General features: G+C 40.6%; 1 protein-coding gene across 1 annotated transcript in view; it reads left to right on the forward strand.

The window, feature by feature from the left end:
- arap2 (ArfGAP with RhoGAP domain, ankyrin repeat and PH domain 2) overlaps positions 1–15,398 on the forward strand; it is a 468,505-nt gene that overhangs the window by 143,452 nt on the left and 309,655 nt on the right. The window contains exon 6 of the mRNA XM_028801993.2: positions 3,765–3,962. Coding sequence (XP_028657826.1) covers positions 3,765–3,962 — 198 coding nt within the window. The remainder of the gene's footprint in view (positions 1–3,764; positions 3,963–15,398) is intronic.

The following is a 15,398-nucleotide window of genomic DNA, read 5'->3' on the forward strand; positions in this document are numbered from 1 at the left end:
ACTCACTTTTGAGACAGGGCCCTACACACTTATAAGGAATACCTGCTCAGGTGTATGAACTGGTGTGCACACCAAACCCAAGACACAATTTTTCCTGAGAAGCAACTTAGGCTACATTTACGTAACTGACCTTCAAGACCATGTGTCTACTTTAATATAAGCTTTGAATTTCTGCTTTTGGCAAAATGTTTCTGCTATGCTAGACAACTTAATATAACTAAAAATAAATATACTAAAACCTGACTCAATTGTACAAAGAAAGTTTGGATGGAACCATGTTAAATTCAATTGATGCATTTCATTCAGAATAAGATTATAGGCTTATTTGCAAATAGAAATATTAAAACGTTTTGTAGCCTGAATTTATAACTCTGATAATTTGTCAATTGTAAGTATGCTGTCTTAGGGCAGGATATTTTGTGTGCTGTAGATATTAAGAGTAAAAACCCCACAAACCTTAAAATTTTCCTACAGAGTCATCACGAATTGGCCTACAACCTATATCTGGGCAAAGCAAAAAAAAAAGGATATCTTTGTGAAATAATAGCTAAACTAAAAATACTTTATGAAAGAAAACTAAAACTAAACTGAATTCCCAAGTAAGATCAAAAATAATATAGAATAGAAATATAATATCCAACTAGCAAAATACCCGCGCTTCGCAGTGGTGAAGTAGTCTTTAATACCAACATAGCTGATGTTTTGAATATTTTTTGAAAGGGACTGTAAGCTACTTTGTATTTTTTAAATTTGTTTAGGCTTGATTTATAGGTAATGTTTGTGCAAGATTTATGTACATTTTTCAACATGGTGGCGCAGTGGGTAGCGCTGCTGCCTCGCAGTTGGGAGTCCTGGGGACCCGGGTTCACTTCCCGGGTCCTCCCTGCGTGGAGTTTGCATGTTCTCCCCGTGTCTGCGTGGGTTTCCTCCGGGCGCTCCGGTTTCCTCCCAGTCCAAAGACATGCAGGTTAGGTGGATTGGCGTTTCTAAATTGGCCTTAGTGTGTGCTTGGTGTGTTTGTGTGTGTCCTGCGGTGGGTTGGCACCCTGCCCGGGATTGGTTCCTGCCTTGTGCCCTGTGTTGGCTGGGATTGGCTCCAGCAGACCCCCATGACCCTGTGTTTGGATTCAGCGGGTTGGAAAATGGATGGATGGATGGATGGATGGTTATTTTCATGGATGGTTTATGTCACTGATTTGTTAAGATTCTGATTTTGCAGGCTACTTATTATGATGAGGGTTCAAGTACAGATCCTCTTTTAAGTAACCTGTATCAATGTATAGACTCAAGCACATACAGTATGGACTTTTTATTTCAGTTTTTACAATTACAATTTATCTCTAACATCACTCTAGGATTGGGGAGCAGTGCTCATCCAACTTTAGGACTGGGGAGCAATGCAGCCAACACCCTCCCTTTAAAAAAGATGGTGACTACAGTTATGTATTTTTCAATCAAAAAGCCCCTGGTCTGATTTGGCCTGTCCCTTTTCTTGCTAAATGTATAAAAAATGATAATGCTTTTTTTTTCATTTTCTAATAATAATTAGTATAATTATCTCCTGTACCGTCATCAGTCCACATCTTGAACCTGTCCCAGTCATTCAATACATAAGACACAATGTTCCTCCAGATATCAAGAGTTAGCCTGATATGGCCGTGCAATATGTAACACAGAGTGTGGAAAAGGCAGGTGCCATCTCCGGGCATGGAAACCACTCGGTAAGTGACAGTTGTTTGATCGATGGTGATCACCTCGATAGACATGTTAATGGGGGTACGGTTGGAACGATAAAGGAAATGCTTACCTGAACAACGTAAAGTAAGTCTAAAATACCTACTCAATAACTATAATTGTAATAAACTAACAATAAAACAGCGGAGAAGCCGTGGATTAAATAAAAAGGCTGCAGTTATCAGCAGGGAGATGTGAATACCGTGGCGAAGTAAGGAAGGGATTGAAGAGACCGGAGCGACAGACGGCCTATTAGCGCACCGCAATTGTGCTTCCTTTTCATCGTCCCAGACGAAATAAAGTTGCAAAAATTTGTGTTCCTCAGTCGGCATAGGTAAAAGACTGCCAATCAAGTGATACACTTGTCCCTGGACTTTAAATGAAGGCATAAAATTTCCCTCATCGATTTGGTTAGCACCAAATGACGTCATTTGAAATGCGCTGTTGTACTTTCGACTGTTGTTCAAGAAATGCTCACTTTGAGGATGTTCGCCATTTAACAGGCCCTCAAGAAGGTCAGGAAGCTTATGTAAAGGAGTGAGAGAGACTTTACCACCGTTACAGCACAAACCAGGAGACTCGCATTTCCACCTACGAGCTTGACAATACTCACAGTCCACATCCATGAATTCAATGTGTACTGTTTTGTTGTTTTCATATGAGCCGCTTTTCATTATTGGGATCATACCTAGAAACAGAAGCTCTGTTAACATGTGGATTTGCCTGCGAGTATTTAGCGACAGTGTCTCTATGAGCTTGTGGATTTTTCTGCGAGTATTTGGCGGCAGCGTCACAAAGTTGTTTCCGTCTAGCTGCATCAGAAAATGTACGACGACGTCTGACACACCTCCTTTTTACTGTTTTCTCACAGCTTCCAAAATAAGTACGTACATCGGTTTCAGTTAGCGCAGGGAAGCCGCCTACCAAATTTTGTGAAGATGGGGCCATAAATACGAAAGTTTAACATGGCGGACGTTGTCGACCGTTATGACCGTTACGTGTAGAATTTAGAAATGAAACCTGCTTAACTTTTGTAAGTAAGCTGTAAGGAATGAGCCTGCCAAATTTCAGCCTTCTACCTACACGGGAAGTTGGAGAATTAGTGATGAGTGAGTCAGTGAGGGCTTTGCCTTTTATTATTTAACGTCGCGGACGTTGTTGACCGTTATGACTGTTACGTGTAGAATTTCGAAATAAAACCTGCTTAACTTTTGTAAGAAAGCTGTAAGGAATGAGCCTGCCAAATTTCAGCCTTGTACCTACACAGGAAGTTGGAGAATTAGAGATGAGTGAGTCAGTGAGGTATGACCATTACGCGTAGAATTTCGAAATGACACCTGCTTAACTTTTGTAAGTAAGCGGTAAGGAATGAGCCTGCCAAATTTCAGCCTTCTACCTACACGGGAAGTTGGAGAATTAGAGATGAGTGAGCCAGTGAGGGCTTTGCCTTTTATTAGTATAGATGACAAAACTATAAAAACCTTAATTTTCATCTTCCTTTGAGCCTCCTGATATTTAATCTCTGACTCATAACCTGCTTGAATGGAAAAAGTAGGTTCAGAAAATGAACCAGTGAATGGATGGTTTCATAAATATTTAACCCCCTCATTGAGCCAACATTTAGTAAAGGCATTTCTGGCAGAAACTATGGATGATAAATCTTAAACATTTTTGCAAATCCTTTTCCAATTCATCCTTCATTTTTAGGTTATATTATCTTTGTCATTTGACAGTGGTCTTGCTCAGTTATACAAAGAAAGAAGTAGGTAAACTAGTCTCAGTTGTGGATTAGTTAGTACATGTCTTATTACAATATTTTGCTGTCTTTCTATTTTTATCTGTCTGTCCATTTGAGTATATGATCATGTAATGTTAAAAATGAACTTGTTTTAAACAAACAGTATTTTATTCTGTTTGGTTTTCTGTAAAAATTCTTTAAAAATGAACGTGTTTCAAACCAACAGTATTTTAATCTGTTTGGTTTTCTGTAAAAATTCTTTGACCCTGTTTTTTCTGTTATTTGTAAACAGCTGGAAAGCAGAAAGCACTGAAACAAGGCTGGACACCTTCTCTCTAGAAAATGCATCAAATAGTAATACAAGTTACCTGGTGTCAAAAAATGTTGCAGAACTAGTAAACCGCAACAAAATTTCTCCCTATGCTTGCTTTTATGGATCATTGAATAAAATTATAGAAGCAGGATGGCTGGATAAACTTTCCCCAAAAGGGTAAGTCAGTGACATATTTCATCTGTTAAAATGTGCTAAGTTTGAAATAATGCAACATTTCTGTTTTTTTTACACGGATTACATTGATAGGTTATATTTGCATATTTTGTATTTTTATGGGTAATATTAATTTACATATTGTAAGACAACGAGAAAACTTGTATAGCATCAACAAAACAAAACTTCTATTTTGCAGTTGTAGTATAAAATGATATAAAAAGCTAATTTTTTTGGTAATGTTAAGAAGGAGAAGTATATTTTTAAGGGACAGGTACAGTGATCCCTCGCTATATCACGCTTCGCCTTTCGCGGCTTCACTCTATCGCGGATTTTATATGTAAGCATATTTAAATATATATCGCAGATTTTTTGCTGGTTCGCGGATTTCTGAGGACAATGGGTCTTTTAATTTCTGGTACATGCTTCCTCAGTTGGTTTGCCCAGTTGATTTCATACAAGGGACGCTATTGGCAGATGGCTAAGAAGCTACCCAACTTACTTTCTCTCTCTCTCTCTCTTGCGCTGACTTTCTCTGATACTGATGTAGGGGGTGTGAGCAGGGGGGCTGTTCGCACACCTAGACGATACGGACGCTCGTCTAAAAATGCTGAAAGATTATCTTCACGTTGCTACCTTCTGTGTGCAGCTGCTTCGTGAAGCGACATGCTGCACGGTGCTTCGCATACTTAAAAGCTCAAAGGGCACGTATTGATTTTTGACTTTGTTTTTCTCTGTCTCTCTCTCTCTCTCTCTCTCTTTCCCTGCTCCTGACGGAGGGGGTGTGAGCTGCCGCCTTCAACAGCTTTGTACCGGCGGTGCTTCGCATACTTAAAAGCCAAACAGCCCTATTGATTTGTTTGCTTTCCTCTCTGTTTCCTTTGAAGAGGAAGATATGTTTGCATTCTTTTAATTGTGAGACAGAACTGTCATCTCTGTCTTGTCATGGAGCACAGTTTAAACTTTTGAAAAAGAGACAAATGTTTGTTTGCAGTGTTTGAATAATGTTCCTGTCTCTCTACAACCTCCTGTGTTTCTGCGCAAATCTGTGACCCAAGCATGACAATATAAAAATAACCATATAAACATATGGTTTCTACTTCGCAGATTTTCTTATTTCGCGGGTGGCTGTGGAACGCAATCCCCGCGATGGAGGAGGGATTACTGTATATAAAAAGATTAAATACTGTACATGCAGTTTTTATTAAGCAGATTTACCACATGGATAAGTACTACAAAGTTTAACTATCTTTCTTATAACTACTGTTAGTTTACTATTTGGGTTATATTACAAACAACAATGTATTTTTAACTTACCTTGTAACATTTCTACAAACGCAATAGAAATATAAAAGTTTGGATTCCCTTGATAAAATTCTATGTTTCACTGAATCTTAAAGTGAAAACAAGTTATCACACAATCTTTATCCATCCATCCATCCATTGTCTCCCGCTTATCCGAGGTCGGGTCGCGGGGGCAGCAGCTTGAGCAGAGATGCCCAGACTTCCCTCTCCCCGGCCACTTCTTCTAGCTCTTCCGGGAGAATCCCAAGGCGTTCCCAGGCCAGTCGAGAGACATAGTCCCTCCAGCGTGTCCTGGGTCTTCCCCGGGGCCTCCTCCCGGTTGGACGTGCCTGGAACACCTCACCAGGGAGGCGTCCAGGAGGCATCCTGATCAGATGCCCGAGCCACCTCATCTGACTCCTCTCGATGCGGAGGAGCAGCGGCTCTACTCTGAGCCCCTCCCGGATGACTGAGCTTCTCACCCTATCTTTAAGGGAAAGCCCAGACACCCTGCGGAGGAAACTCATTTCAGCCGCTTGTATTCGCGATCTCGTTCTTTCGGTCACTACCCATAGCTCATGACCATAGGTGAGGGTAGGAACATAGATCGACTGGTAAATTGAGAGCTTCGCCTTGCGGCTCAGCTCCTTTTTCACCACGACAGACCGATGCAATGCCCGCATTACTGCGGATGCCGCACCGATCCGCCTGTCGATCTCACGCTCCATTCTTCCCTCACTCGTGAACAAGACCCCGAGATACTTGAACTCCTCCACTTGGGGCAGGATCTCGCTACCAACCCTGAGAGGGCACTCCACCCTTTTCCGGCTGAGGACCATGGTCTCGGATTTGGAGGTGCTGATTCTCATCCCAGCCGCTTCACACTCGGCTGTGAACCGATCCAGAGAGAGCTGAAGATCACGGCCTGATGAAGCAAACAGGACAACATCATCTGCAAAAAGCAGTGACCCAATCCTGAGCCCACCAAACTGGACCCTCTCAACACCCTGGCTGCGCCTAGAAATTCTGTCCATAAAAGATATGAACAGAATCGGTGACAAAGGGCAGCCCTGGCGGAGTCCAACTCTCACTGGAAACGGGTTCGACTTACTGCCGGCAATGCGGACCAAGCTCTGGCACCGATCGTACAGGGACTGAACAGCCCTTATCAGGGGGGCCGGTACCCCCATACTCTCGGAGTACCCCCCACATGATTCCCCGAGGGACACGGTCGAATGCCTTTTCCAAGTCCACAAAACACATGTAGACTGGTTGGGCAAACTCCCATGCACCCTCCAGGACCCTGCTAAGGGTATAGAGCTGGTCCACTGTTCCGCGACCAGGACGAAAACCACACTGTTCCTCCTGAATCCGAGGCTCGACTATCCGACGGACCCTCCTCTCCAGGACCCCTGAATAGACTTTTCCAGGGAGGCTGAGGAGTGTGATCCCTCTGTAGTTGGAACACACCCTCCGATCCCCCTTCTTAAAGAGGGGGACCACCACCCCGGTCTGCCAATCCAGAGGCACTGTCCCTGATGTCCATGCGATGTTGCAGAGGCGTGTCAGCCAAGACAGTCCTACAACATCCAGAGCCTTGAGGAACTCCGGGCGTATCTCATCCACCCCCGGGGCCCTACCACCAAGGAGTTTTTTGACCACCTCGGTGACCTCAGTCCCAGAGATGGGGGAGCCCACCTCTGAGTCCCCAGGCTCTGCTTCCTCATTGGAAGGCATGTTAATGGGATTGAGGAGGTCTTTATTAATTTATTAATCTTTATTAAGTTTAAATAAATATATATATATATATATATATATATATATATATATATATATATACTAGCAAAATACCCGCGCTTCGCAGCGGAGAAGTAGTGTGTTAAAGAGGTTATGAAAAAAAAAGGAAACATTTTAAAAATAACGTAACATGATTGTCAATGTAATTGTGTTGTCATTGTTATAACTGTTGCTGTCTTTTTTATATATATATATATATATATATTATATATATAATATACACACACACATAAACATTTATATACATATACATATATATATATATCTACATATACACATCTACATATATATACACACATACATAAACACACACAGAAGACTTACTGACTGAAACGGGCTTTCATTGACAATCATGTTACGTTATTTTTAAAATGTTTCCTTTTTTTTTTTCATAACCTCTTTAACACACTACTTCTCCGCTGCGAAGCGCGGGTATTTTGCTAGTATATATATATATATATATATATATATATATATATATATATATATATATATATATATACACACATACATGCAGTTTTAATAACACAGAAATCAATATAAACATTAACATCATTATCATATGAGAATATGAAGTAATATATAAGAAGCACATTTCATATAAATATAAATTATTAAACAGTAAAATGTTCTTCTGTAATTTGCTACCGTGGCAATTTGTGTGTCTGTCCAGGATTTTAAATGACCTGTACCTCGCAAACCGTTTCACCTATACACTTCAAATTTGGTACACATATAGTACGTCACGTCTACTATCTTTTTATGTTTATTTTATTTTATTGTAGAATCAACTCCTATCTGCGCACAGCAGGGCAGCCGTGTGCGGATGCGTATGGTGTATTCACTCCATGTTATCGTGCATTGCGCTGTCAGTGGTATTTTGATAAAGAATTTGAACAACATATAAGAAGCGTATAAATTATTAAACAGTAAAACATTAACATTTAAGAAGTAAAGTTACATTAAGTACTACTGCAGTGCCTTCGGGTATACCTCATTTTTTGTTTGCCCATTACATGCTTAAATGTATAAATTTTTTGGTGCACCTACCCGAGAACACGCGACATATAACCGAACGTGGGAGAAGCATGGATTTTAAACACGCGTTGAGTTCATCTGCTGGTCTCCCTCGTGGAATAACTGGTAATGTTTGACTAAAATCTACAGCGAGTAAAACGACATTACCTCCTATTTTTTTTTTTTACGATCTCTGAGATCTTGCTTTTTTCGGTTCAAGGCTTTATAAGCTCTTTTATGTTGTATGGTGTACTTATCCCAAACCATCATCTTTGAATGTTGCAAGACTTTCGCCTTGTATGTAGATTGGGGTAATTACATTCATTGCATTCCTAGTCTGAATCACAATGTGATTGTATGGGTGGTTACCTGGCACTGTAGGGTTGCCACCCGTCCTTTAAAATACGGAATGGTGCCGTGTTTGAGAATGAAATTGTGCGTCCTGTTTTGAATCAATACTGGACGGGATTTATCCCGTATTTTTTTTATAATTTTTTTTTTAAAGCAGCGTCTCATGCAAATCATCCCACACGCATTTTATGAAGATGCCTCCTTTCCTACTTTTGATTGGGTAATACTTGATGTCATCGTTAGTTTGATTGGTGTTTTTAACTGTCCAGTGAGGAGGGCGTGTCTTTTAAGTACAGTCTGCAAAGTGTTGGCACTGAGATGTGGCGTCAGCGCCATAGCTGAAGCCCCTAACGTTGCGGTCAGCAAGTCGGCTAACATCCGCCATGTGCCGTCTTTCAGTTGCGAGAAGCAGATCATAGAATGGTTGAAACTGTTGCCCCTAACGTTGCGCCACGGCGTGTGGTTCGTTTATACCTCGTGTCTTCTCATTAAAGTTTTATCTCGCGAATATGTTATTGCAACCCGCAGCGGGAGCGTTTCTATAAACTTAATTTAAACTTACGTTTTACACCGTGCTTTGTTTCCCTTATGAACATGCTTGTATGCTTAAGTCGCTCCGTTCTCAATTGTTTAATTAATTTTTTGCTGTTCGCTGTTTGCGGCTCTTCCTCCATTTCCCCCTACTTCGTTCTTTTCTCTCGCGAATATGTTATTGCAATCCTTAACGGGAGCGTTTCAATAAACTGATTGAAAATAGTTTTGCATTTACCTTTTTAGTAAAAGGCGAGCTTTTAAGCCTGAGAAATCACCCCGTAAATGCACACGTTTAATTGCACATGTGTTAATATGTATGGTTACACAGTATTAAAAGACAGTGAACAACGTCAGTTACCTTTGTTCCCGCGTTTGATAAAAGGTGAGCTTTTAAGCCTGAGAAATCACCCCGTAAATGCACACGTTTAATTGCACATGTGTTAATATGTATGCTTACACAGTATTAAAAGACAGTCAAAAATTAACGTCATTTACCTTCGTTCCCGCGTGTGACTTGTGCTGTAAATCTCTTCCTTGTTTTTAGTTCACGTGATTACGTAGGAGGCGTGATGACGCGATACGTGACTCCGCCTCCTCCATTACAGTGTATGGACAAAAAATATGTTCCAGTTATGACCATTACGCTTTGAATTTCGAAATGAAACCTGCCTAACTTTTGTAAGTAAGCTGTAAGGAATGAGCCTGCCAAATTTCAGCCTTCCACCTACACGGGAAGTTGGAGAATTAGTGATGAGTCAGTCAGTCAGTCAGTGAGTGAGTGAGTCAGTCAGTGAGGGCTTTGCCTTTTATTATTATAGATATATATATATATATATATATATATATATATACTGTAGTTTCCGAGGATTTCTAGGAACATCCACTCAGCTTCTATTAAGGTGTTTTGAGGTGAGATGAGCAAAGTTTAAGAACACAAAGAAAAAGGAGGAAAGTTTCTGGCTGTATCAAAGGAGGAAAAATAGGAACTAAGTAACTCAAGAACTATTATTTCAGTAGTAGGAACTCAGAGAGTGTCTTGCAATGATCACAGAGCAGGAATGGCATCTGGAATATATGAAAGCCATTGCCTCACCACCTGGGAGATGTTCCAGGATTAAAGCGGCCAAATGTCAGTGAGGGGATGGATCCCCGCTGGCCTAGCAGCTGGCACTAGTATTTGTGAAATGGGCAGTAATGCCCTGTGGTTAATACACCTACCTGTAAATTAAACCAACTGACAAGCTACAGAATGAAGGATGGTTTAACACTAGAATTACCAGAGCCTATGAAAAAACTCGTAAATCCAGCCCACCTTAAATCCCTTCGCACCTGTCCGTCAGTGTCTTTTGTCTTGTAAATGTGTTAATAAGCCCAGCCAGCAAACAGCCTGCTATACCATCTCCCCCACCAATGCAGAAAGGGCCCAGTTCAAGCCTTGATTATCTTGGAATGAAGTGCTGGAGTTTTAGAGGGGAAATAATAGATCGTTATTTGGAATACATGCATTTCATGTGAGTTCCGTGTCTACAACAATCTATGTAAGCCCATCGTTAAAACAGAAACGTTTTTCATGTTTTAGTAATAAATGACAATATGTAGACAAGTTTAAGCATTCAGTGATAACCTACTTTAAATTAATGGATGTGTATGCTCTATTTAGAGTTTTACTTGTTTTATAAAGGTTTTTTTATTGATTATGACTTATTTTCTAGTGTTTCACAAAAATGTTAAAGCTTCAAAGAATAAAGTGTTTATTTTTAGTAAATATTGTACTAGAAATCCTAAATCATTGCCAAGAAAATTCTGTTATCATACAAAAGAATGTTTACAGGCTCTTATTTGAATTTACTCATTTGATTAAAATGTGAAATGGCCTAACTATAAAACTTCTCCAATCTGTCAAGTCAAGTCAAGTTGGGTAGCATGCACTGGTACAGTGCGTTGCCACACCCACTACAGGACGAAACAACTCGGGATCCCAGTTGGCAACCCCCCAGGCAGACATGCGGTCCAGTCCCACCCTCAGGAAATGACCCTGTATCTGCCGCAGCCAGGTGTTATGTGGGTGACCCCTTGGCCTGGTCCAGCCGCTCAGGTCCCCAACAATGATGATCTTACGAGCCAGATCACCCTCGGGCAAACGCGCCACATGGCCGTAGTGCCGTAACTGACACTCCCTCACAATGCAGGTAATGTGCCTCATTCGGAACTCCATGAGCAACCACTCATTCGACACAAAGTCAAACCAATGGTACCCAAGGATTTTCCTAAGAAACACAGTACCAAAGGAGTCCAGTCTTTGTCTCAGGTCACTGGATAGCATCCATGTCTCACAACCATATAGCAAGACAGGAAGCATCAGGACTCTAAAGACTTGGACCTTCGTCCTTTTGCATAGATATCAGGAGCGCCACACACCTCTTTCCAGCAACCTCATGACCCCCCCATGCTCTCCCAATCCGTCTGCTGACATCATAGGAAGAGTCACCAGAGACATGAATGTCACTGCCAAGGGAAGTAAACCTATCAACAAGGTCGACACTCTCTCCGCAAACAGACACACTGCTGCTGGCTGTTCCCAAGAGGTCATTAAAGGCCTGGATCTTGGTTTTTATCCAGGAAACTCGCAAGCCCAGACAGTCAGACTCCTCGCTCAGTCTCTCGAGCATCCCAATCAGAGCCTCCATTGACTCCGTGAAGATCACAGCATCGTCAGCAAAGTCAAGATCCGTGAATCTTTCTTCACCAACAGATGCCCCACAGCCGCTGGAACCCACGACCTTGCTCAACACCCAGTTCATACAAGCATTGAACAGAGTAGGAGCAAGAACACACCCCTGACAAACCCCAGAATCAACTGGGAAAAACACAGAGGTTCTACCTCCACTCTGCCCAGCACTCACAGTACCAGTGTACAGGCTGGCCATAATATCCAGAAACCTCAAGGGGATCCCGCAAACCCTCAGGATGTCCCACAGGGCAGCTTGATCAACTGAGTTGAATACTTTACGAAATCGTCAAAGGCTGCAAAGAAACTCTGCCGATATTCGCGTTTGCGCTCCATGAGAACCCTCAGTGCCAGGATGCGGTCTATGGTAGACTTCTTAGGCCTAAAACCAGACTGTTCCGGTCGTTGGTAGGTGAGCAAGTGATCACGGATCCTATTGAGGACGACCCTAGCAAGGACCTTACCCTGCACCGAGAGCAGTGTTATCCCCTTGTAGTTGCTGCAATCTATGCAATCACCCTTCCCTTTCCAGATAGGGACGGCAAGTCCTGTTTTCCAATCTGTTGGGATAATGCCAGTTTCCCAAATGGAAGCAAAGATTGCTTGCAATGCCAGGAGAACAGCCTTACCACCAGCCTGGAGAAGTTCACCCCGGATACCACAGATCCCTGCAGCCTTACCCCGCCCCCCCCCCCCTCCCCCCTCAGCTGGTTCACCACTATCCAGAGGATCAGCTTTGAACTGACACTGCAGCGAGTCACAACTGCAGTGTCATCCATAAGGACCGTTCCATCAGCCGCCCTGACTGCGACTGTCCAAGGAACAGATTCAGATGTGTGTAATGCTTTGATTTCTCTGTAAGCAGGACGTGGGTCGCTAGACCACAGATGGTGTTACTTGCTCACAGATTCCTCTAGCAAACGCCTCTTTATCTACCCTCAGAGCCCTTGCAGCCATCCTTCTCAGTTCCCGGTACAGATTAGAGTTGCCATTGAGCCATGCGCTGTGACTCCTCTTGATGATATCCCGGGTGCCTTGCGAGATGAAACACCTCCTTCTGAGAAGCACCGGTAACACCAACATAACCTTCAGCAACCTTCAGGGTCTTGTCACGGAAGGTCTCCCACATCACATTAGGATCAGCAGTCGTACCCAAATCTGCAAGTTCCTCACACAAAACTGTGTGCAAACTCGCCAAGTCCAGGCTCATTTTCCTAGTAGGTGGTACTCTTAGGATCCAATCTGTACTCTGAAGAATATACTGTACTATTTTCAGCAGTATCAATGTAGTTAGTACATGGAACTTAATTAATACTGATGTTGAATTACTGTATATATGCTCATGTATAAGTCGGGTCTTGAAACCCGAAAAATCGATCATAAAATCAGACCCCAAATTGTACGCCCGTTCAAAAATGAGACACTTCTTGCCTCAGGTCTCGCATCAGTTTCTCAGACGCATCAAATGTTGTTGCAGCAGTGCATTTACCAATTTCTTTTGCTACTTTAACAATGTTTAATTTAAATCCAGCTTCATATTTTCTTCTGATCAAATGCTCTATCGTAGATAAGGGATGGTCTTACGATAAAGGTGTTTGAGGGCGTGAGATACAAAGAACACAAATCAGTGCAAACGTTGCTTCGGAATAGTTTGGGTATTCAGGCAAAATAGAGAGAGATAGAGAGAGGGGAGGTTAGGAGCACACGCTGATACAGGGCATTGCTGCACCCACATAAAACAAAAAAGGCTTTGTGGTCCATGGTTACTCTCTCAGGTGGGCATTAGCATATCATAATCCCTTGTACCAATAACATGAGTTTTCTGCATTTGACTTATACAACCGACTTTATAAAATGCCAGAAATTATACTGTAAAATCGAGTCCTGACTTATCCGCGGGAGAACTTATCCACGAGTATATACGGTAGATTAGATTTGCAATTACAGTTATTTTATTGCATTTTAATTAGAACACTAAATGCTCACACATAAAGGTATGTATACTGGTATTGAATTTTAACTATTGTTTTCAAGTTGAACTTTTTTCAGTAGACCAGAGTGGGTGAACAGGATTGTAGTAATACAGAAGGTTGCTAATGTAATCTGGTGCAGTACCATTTAAAGCTATTCTGTTGAATTCTGTAAAACACAAGGAGGCATTGAAGACTCAACAGAACAGGTGTTATGCGCTCATTGTTGAAAGTATGATGAGGGCTCTTGCAGAAGAGTTTTGAATCAGCTGGAATTTTAATCTGGTCTAATGTAAAAAGTGAAAGTTACAAATAATCATATTCCACTTCTTGTCTGAGATATTGAAAAAGAGGCCTCTGTTTCTGAGTATTGCTTAAGATCATTTAGTGGTGAGCATCGTGATAATAATTAATAAAGTCTTAAAGTCTAGAAATATTACATATTTCTCCTGATTGCTGGCATTTTTCAGGTGCTTTTTTTCAGCTTCTTTAATAAAGTTGGAAGTCAAGTAGACCTGTGTCACTTTCTGCTTTTAGTCATTGTGGAGTCCTCTTTTTTTACCATTTATATAAATTACTTTAAAACAGAATTGTTTTTTTTTTTAAAAAAAGGATTTAATAAACATGGAATGCTCTGAAAGAGAAGTAAGAGTAAGAGGATATTCATTTTAACGACATGTTAATCATTCATGACAGAAGAGTTTAAAATATCTTTATATTTCTTTGTAGCTATATCTATATTGGTGAGTGTTGCGGAAAATACTAAATAGAGTCTTGAACCATTGTTATATGTAAAATTCTTGTTAATGCAGTATGACTGAAGAAATCATGGTGATCACTTCCTTTTATCAGCAAGGTTCATTTATATAACATATTTGAATATATTTTAATTTTCACAAATCAGTTTTAGATAAATGGTTTACACCAGAAACACACCTCTGAATTAAGTACAGTATTATGTAAAGTCCAAAACTAGTTAAACATATTAAAAGTCCTAAGGATAAGAAATAAGCCCTTTTTTTTGTAAACTGTTATCAGTGAACAAAACACAAAATTAAATGTTTTATGTATTATCTCATTTTCTAATCTAAAATGTGGGGGTACAAATGTCTGGATGTCCTAGTTAAACAGGCAGGCAATTTCAAGTACGTTTTCTTTTAGATTAGGATTAGACATCTAGTGATAAACTCACCGTTATTGTTAGCATTAATCTTGCTCAACTGAAAGAATCGTTGTGCATCCTCAAATAATTCAATGGAAAATTATATGGTATATTGCCTAAAACAAGAGAAAAAAATCTAATTTTCTTTTCATGGAGCTGAAAGAGTTTCTTTTGAATATGGCAAAATGTTATTAGTGTTAATCTAAAATAAGTCTGCTTAGCTCCAGCCAGCATTTTTGCTTTACTCCAATTGTTTTTGACAAAGATGAAGTATATGGACTTTTCATTACTACTTCACTCTCTTTTTAGGGTAAGGATGTGAGTTTTAGTGGTTTTTTATGATTAATAAATATTAGCTCTTTCTGTAATTTAATAGATTAATTGTAGTTTAGACTGGACTGACTTTTCATCTTTTGATTGTTATATTGTAACTTTTCTATTGTAATGAATGTATATCCTAAAATAATCAAACGATAATTAAAAAATAATTACATGGACAAGCTTCTCAGTATTAGACAAGGTGAGCAACATGGAATGTGTTGTGAATAGGGAAATAAGAAACTTACTTTATTTGCTGTATGTGACTTGGAAAAAGA

The sequence above is a fragment of the Erpetoichthys calabaricus genome, chromosome 5 (assembly GCF_900747795.2).
Source record: "Erpetoichthys calabaricus chromosome 5, fErpCal1.3, whole genome shotgun sequence".
NCBI classification, from domain to species: Eukaryota; Metazoa; Chordata; class Cladistia; order Polypteriformes; family Polypteridae; genus Erpetoichthys; species Erpetoichthys calabaricus.